The 6,337-nt window shown below is 36.0% G+C and overlaps 1 protein-coding gene across 2 annotated transcripts; it reads right to left on the reverse strand.

Moving 5' to 3' along the window:
* Positions 1–282: 282 nt before the first annotated feature.
* On the reverse strand, positions 283–5,808 carry LOC128643673 (gastrula zinc finger protein XlCGF26.1-like). 2 transcript variants are annotated; one of them, XM_053696506.1, is made up of 3 exons: positions 5,681–5,808; positions 4,228–4,333; positions 283–2,869 (listed from the first exon to the last, which is right to left on the reverse strand). In XM_053696506.1, exons 2-3 carry the CDS (start codon positions 4,244–4,246, stop codon positions 1,347–1,349), a joined length of 1,542 nt encoding a protein of 513 aa, XP_053552481.1. In that variant the 5' UTR covers positions 4,247–4,333; positions 5,681–5,808; the 3' UTR covers positions 283–1,346. The 2 variants fall into 2 exon arrangements, with proteins under 2 accessions (XP_053552481.1, XP_053552480.1); XM_053696505.1 differs by lacking the exon at positions 5,681–5,808 and having other exon boundaries at positions 4,228–4,864.
* Between the last annotated feature and the right edge of the window lie 529 nt (positions 5,809–6,337).

A 6,337-nucleotide genomic window follows, 5' to 3' on the forward strand; every position in this document is an offset into this window, starting at 1 on the left:
GTCTATCACATTGATATGAGAGAAACTGAGGTGCACATATATAGAGGAATAAAGGACAGCAGGAGAGCACTTCCAATCTGGGGCTTTTATAACTGGGATTTAGTAAATATTATTTACAATAGGATCATTTTTGTTGCTTCTATTTAGAGAGTTTGTCCTCTTTAGGATAATTGTATCAAATTGGAAAATTCAGGTGGCGCTTAAAAAAGCTGTGGGTTAAATACTAATACAAACTCTTAAAAATTCCCTCTTTGAAAAAAATTCTTACTAGATGCAGTCAGCTCTTCAAAACACTTAATTTATTAAACACAGTATGAAGACAATTCAAATGTCATTAAAACATTGTTCAAATATCATCACAAATTCAATCATACGTTTTGGCCCAAAACAGTTACAATCACCATTCATACAGCCTACAATTTCTATTCACTGATAACTTTAACTATACTATATAAAAATTGATAAAATAACAGGTCAATATCAGTGCTTAATCAACAATAAAATAGTTCAACCATAAAATGCTCCTTCAACTTTTTTAGGTATACTGAGCTTCTATGAATTTCCTTATTGATCGTATCCTTTGTAAACACTATGCAACATATAACCACCAGTGCAATGTTTGATATAAGAGAATCGTAGTGTTAACTTGCTGTTAGTTAGTTCAAACAGTATCAGCTGTCTCCAATTGTAAATAATGTGCAATGTTCTTAAACAACTTGGTTATCCAATCACCACCTCTTTCCAAATGCGCTTCCAAATTACAAACACTGTTGGTGCTGGGTGTGCTAATACAGTCTCTTTCCAATAGTATCGCTTTTTTTGTCCCAGGATTAATTAAGCGTGTTAGTCTCCTCTAATTATATCTGACATTATCAGTGCAGGGAACCCTGTGCTCTTAATCACACACGTTCTCACCTGCTCCTTATCGATGTCTTGTCTGGATGTTCCCCACCGGCAGGTACGCTGTGTTTGGTGCGTCTCAGGATACTGGGTTTCTTTAGTAACGATCTTCACTTGCGCAAGTCTTGGTATGGTTACTATCTACCTCCCAGCCGTCAGGAAAGCCTTAGGTCTCTGCACATAGGTACTAAGTACGCAGAGTCCTTGCATTTAGAATAAACTCCAAATTCTTAAGTTCCACAGAGAGTATGCTTATCACCTTCAACGTTTCACCCCTAAGGAGTGGGGCTTTCTCAATAGGATCCTTTTTGTTGCTTCTATTTAGAGAGTTTGTCCTCTTTAGGATAATTGTAAAAATGTTTGTACACTGTGCATATAAAGTTTATTTGTGTGTAAATATTTGGTGTTTTGTGATACCGGATGTAAAATATTTTTTCCCCCACTTTCTAAATATGTGAAAGATTTCTTCCCTTGTGAATCTTTTCATGAGTTTTAAGATTATCCATTTGTGTAAAACTTTTTCGACACTCTGTACATGTGAATGGCTTTTCTCCTGTGTGACTCCTTTCATGAGTTTTCAGACTGCTCATTCCTGTAAAACATTTTCCACAATCTGTACATGTGAAAGGCTTTTCCCCTGTGTGAATCATTTCATGAGTTTTCAGACTACTCTTTTGTGTAAAACTTTTCCCACACTCTGTACATGTGAATGGCTTTTCTCCTGTGTGACTCCTTTCATGAGTTTTCAGACGCTCCATTCGTGGAAAACTTTTTCCACACTCTGTACATATGAAAGGCTTTTCCCCTGTGTGAATCATTTCATGAGTTTTCAGATGCTTCTTTTGTGTAAAACTTTTCCCACACTCCGTACATGTGAAAGGCTTTTCCCCTGTGTGAATCCTTTCATGAGTTTTCATATAACTCTTTTGTGAAAAACTTATCCCACACTCTGTACATGTGAAAGGCTTTTCCCCTGTGTGCATCCTTTCATGAGTTTTCAGACTACTCTTTCGTGGAAAGCTTTTCCCACACTCTGTACATGTGAAAAGCTTTTCTCCTGTGTGAATCCTTTCATGATATTTCAGACTATTCATTTCTTTAAAACTTTTTCCACACTCTGTACATGTGAACGGCTTTTCCCCTGTGTGAATCCTTTCATGAGTTTTCAGACTACTCTTTAGTGGAAAACTTTTTCCACACTCTGTACATGTGAAAGGCTTTTCTCCTGTGTGAATTATTTCATGATATTTCAGACGATCCATTCGTGTAAAACTTTTCCCACACTCTGTACATGTGAAAGGCTTTTCCCCTGTGTGAATCCTTTCATGATATTTCAGACTACTCATTTCTTTAAAACTTTTTCCACACTCTGTGCATGTGAAAGGCTTTTCCCCTGTGTGAATCCTTTCATGATATTTCAGACTACTCATTTCTTTAAAACTTTTTCCACACTCTGTGCATGTGAAAGGATTTTCTCCTGTGTGAATCTTTTTATGAGTTTTCAGATGTTCTATTCGTGTAAAACATTTGCTGCACTCAGTACATGTGTGTGGTTTCTCACCTGTGTGAATTTTGTAGTGTTCTAGTAGATGAGACTTGCATCTAAAGCTTTTCTCACATTCTGTACATTTGAAAGTTTTTTCCTTTGAATGCATCATTTGGCTAGACTGTAGACTTTTCCATTCTTTAATATCTTTTGAGTACTCAGTAAATGTGTGTGGTTTATCCTCTGGGATAATCATTTCACTAGATAAGTCATAAATGTTGTCCTCTTCTTTGATGACTAAATTACTCTCTGTACATAATGATTGCTGCCCAGTTCCTGCCAAGTCACCATCCTCTCTAAATATCTGCTGTGATATCTCCAATGTTTGTGAATAGTCATTAGTGTCTAAGACTTTTGGAGTTTGCGGTAACATTCTGATGCTTCCTATAGTGAAGGATGGATATGAACTATTCAAGTGTTTGTCTACATAAAAAGAAATGGAATAAAGAAAAATAAGAATGTTTATTTATTTATAATATAATCCATCTCAATAAAAAACATTTTTTTATACTCAAATGTCTTCTGTTTTGTATTTTTAAAGGGACAGTCTACACCAGAATTGTTATTGTTTTAAAAGATAGATAATCCCTTTATTACCCATTCCCCAGTTTTGAATAACCAACACAGTTATACTAATATACTTTTAACCTCTGTGATTATCTTGTATCTAAGCCTCTGCAAACTGCCCCTTTATTTCAGTTCTTTTGACAGACTTGCAGTTTAGCCAATCAGTGCCTGCTCCCAGATAACTTCACGTGCACGAGCACACTGTTATCTATACGAAACACATGAACTAACACCCTCTAGTGGTGAAAAACTGTTAAAATGCATTCTGAAAAGGTGACCTTCAAGGTCTAAGAAATTAGCATATGAATCTGCTAGGTTAAGCTTTCAACTAAGAATACCAAGAGAACAAAGCAAAATTGGTGATAAAAGTAAATTGGAAAATTGTTTAAAATGACATGCCCTATCGGAATCATGAAAGTTTATTTTGGCCTAGACTGTCCCTTTAACTTTATTTACCTGTAAATCACAAATGAAAAAAGCATGACATAGAATGTAAACATTACTACATCATAGTAAACTAAATTACTGATTACTGATGAAAACAAGTTATAGGGCCGCACTTAACAAGGTGCATGTGAATAATGTTCTCAGCCAGGGAACAAGTACATCTGTATTCTGGGCACTAGAGGGGGCATCCACCATCCTCATTTAGCATTGCACAAGCAACTGCACATACAGCCCTGCCCGGCTCATGCACAACCAGTTGGGTGAGAACATGATGTATTAATCATCACAGACTAATAATCAGTGTGAGATGTTTTGAGAGGGTAAGAAGCAGTGACCGTATGATAATCTTTAGCTTTCGGCTGTGGTTCTATTTATATAAACACCCAAAAACGTTATTAGTTTAATAATACTCACTGTAAAATTAAGCACACAAATCAGTGGGGGTTCTGGGGTGGGGAACACTGGGGAAGTTGTGGGTGTTCCATGAGCGAGGTCAAGGCAGGGAAAGATGGAGTTGCCGGTGTTCTGAGTAATGAACCAGGTCAGGGGGTGAGGTTAGTTGGACATGATCTGTCTAAAAGGACAGAGGGGGGAGTACTATTTTTTACCCTACTCCTCAACCCAATGGGGGTTGCTCCTTCTTTATAACTGTCACTGACACAAATGTTCTTAAAGATGCAGATATAAATATAATAGTTTACATTTATTTACTGGGAAATTAGAATAGGTCACTCAATTAAAGTCAGCATAATATCTATTTTACTTACCTAACACATATGAGTTCATGCTGATAACAGGCTCCAATGTCTGTGCTCAGGAAGAAGGTTCCCTTATTCACTCAATTCCTGATATCTCTCAGTGCTCTGGCTGTGTCTGTAAAAAGTATATTAAATGGTTTAGACTGATAATAAATAATTGTTTTGATTAACTGTACGTATGGTATAATTAAAGGCACGCATAACAATTCATGTGATACATTTCAGCGGTTTAGGTTATTACATATGTGCTATTGATACAGCACAAGCATTTAGCAGTGAGCTCTGTGGGTGTTATAATTGCCCCTTAAAGGGACAGTCTACATCAGATTTTTAATTGTTAAAAAAGATAGATAATCCCTTTATTACCCATTCCCCAGTTTTGCACAACCAGCACAGTTATATTAATATATGAGGGGCTAAGAGGCGGTTTTCACCGGTTTAAAAATCAGTTTGAGCCTACCTAGGTTTAGATTTTCAAAAATACCAGCAAGGGAACAAAGCAAAATTTAATTTTAAAAGTAAATTGGAAAGTTGATTAAAATTGCATGCACTATCTGAATCATGAAAGTTTAATTTTGACTAGACTGTCCCTTTAAATATGAATCTTCCCAGATCTATACAACATAACGGTATAAAATCAATTTAAGTGGGGCCATATCACAACTTTACAAATATATTATAATCTTTGTTTTTATAATTAATTTGAAGCAATATTTCTCCTGAAAGAAAAATTAAATATAATTTGTTTAAATAGAAGTTAAATTGGATACTGCAGTACTGGTATTGTACTTCCTAGTAATTCTCACTGTCAGACATTTTGTCATGTGCTCCACCCCCACTCCTTTAACTTCTCTTGGTCAATACTGAGTTGTCTTAAATCACACAACAAGATAGGCACTAAAATGTTAATTTTTTCATAATTGTTATCTTGGATAGATTTTTTTTTGTTTACATAGATTGATAATTTAATGAGATATGTTCTTTTGGCAAATTCAGTCCATTTAAAAGGACCATACAATATAGAATAACAAAGTATAGACCTATTATCTCAAAGATTCTAGGACTTACATACTGAACACCAGACTATGAAAGTTGCCATAGCAACTCTGACTAAAGCACACAGTACTCGCAACCATTAGCCCACCTGACACATTTCATGGAGAGGTGCCAATATCGTGATTTTAAAAATGCATGTGCATTGTTATTCATACTCAAGCCTAAGACTTACTGCTCTGACCGTATCAAGGTATGCACTGTTATCTCTTACCTTAGAGGTGAGCCTAGGATCTAGGCCAATTTCTCTCTGGAAACTCTTTGGATTAATTTGTCTCTTCTATGTCCTCATTGTATGCTCACTCTGACATTCAAATTACTGCAGAAACTGCTTTAAGAGCATTAAAACAAGGTAGGAGACCAGTTGATGATTTCATTATCGAATTTAAAAGATTAGCAAGAGACTCACAATGGAATGACATCAGTTTCCATAATCAGTTCAGGTTCAGCCTCTCTGAGTCATTAAGGACGAACAATCAAGGGTTCAGCTTCCATCCACCTTAGAAGAATTGATGAAATTGGCTACAACAATTGATAGGAGAATTTGTGAAAGGAGAAAAGAGAAATATCAGACTGATCAACATCATAGTTTCACACCCATTCCAGCTTACCATTCTCCCTCTAAATGTTCCCCAAGTGAGCCTATGGAGATAGGTTTCACTAGAGGACTGCTTACCTCTGAAGAAAAGGAGAGTTGAAGAAAAAATAATTTATGTTTATACTGTGCTTCAATTCATCACGATGTAAAGTCTTGTCCAACTATAAAAAAAACTCATTCTGGTAAGAGTCAAGTACAAATTAACTGCTTGTCTATACATTCCATTTCTCCAACCTTCTTCACTCTTTGTGTATCCTTGCAGTGGGATCAAAACCATCTGCAACGTGATTGCATCCTCGACTGGGGCTTGTAGAAGCTTTATTGACTCTGAACTTGTCAGAAAAAATAATATCCCTATTACAAAGAAATAAATTCCTTAACCATCAAAGTTATAGATGGGTCTTCCTTTGCTAACTGACTTATTACGCATCAAACAATACCTTTACAGATGACAACTACTACTGGACA

This window comes from Bombina bombina, unplaced genomic scaffold (assembly GCF_027579735.1).
Source record: "Bombina bombina isolate aBomBom1 unplaced genomic scaffold, aBomBom1.pri scaffold_1102, whole genome shotgun sequence".
In the NCBI taxonomy this organism is placed as follows: domain Eukaryota; kingdom Metazoa; phylum Chordata; class Amphibia; order Anura; family Bombinatoridae; genus Bombina; species Bombina bombina.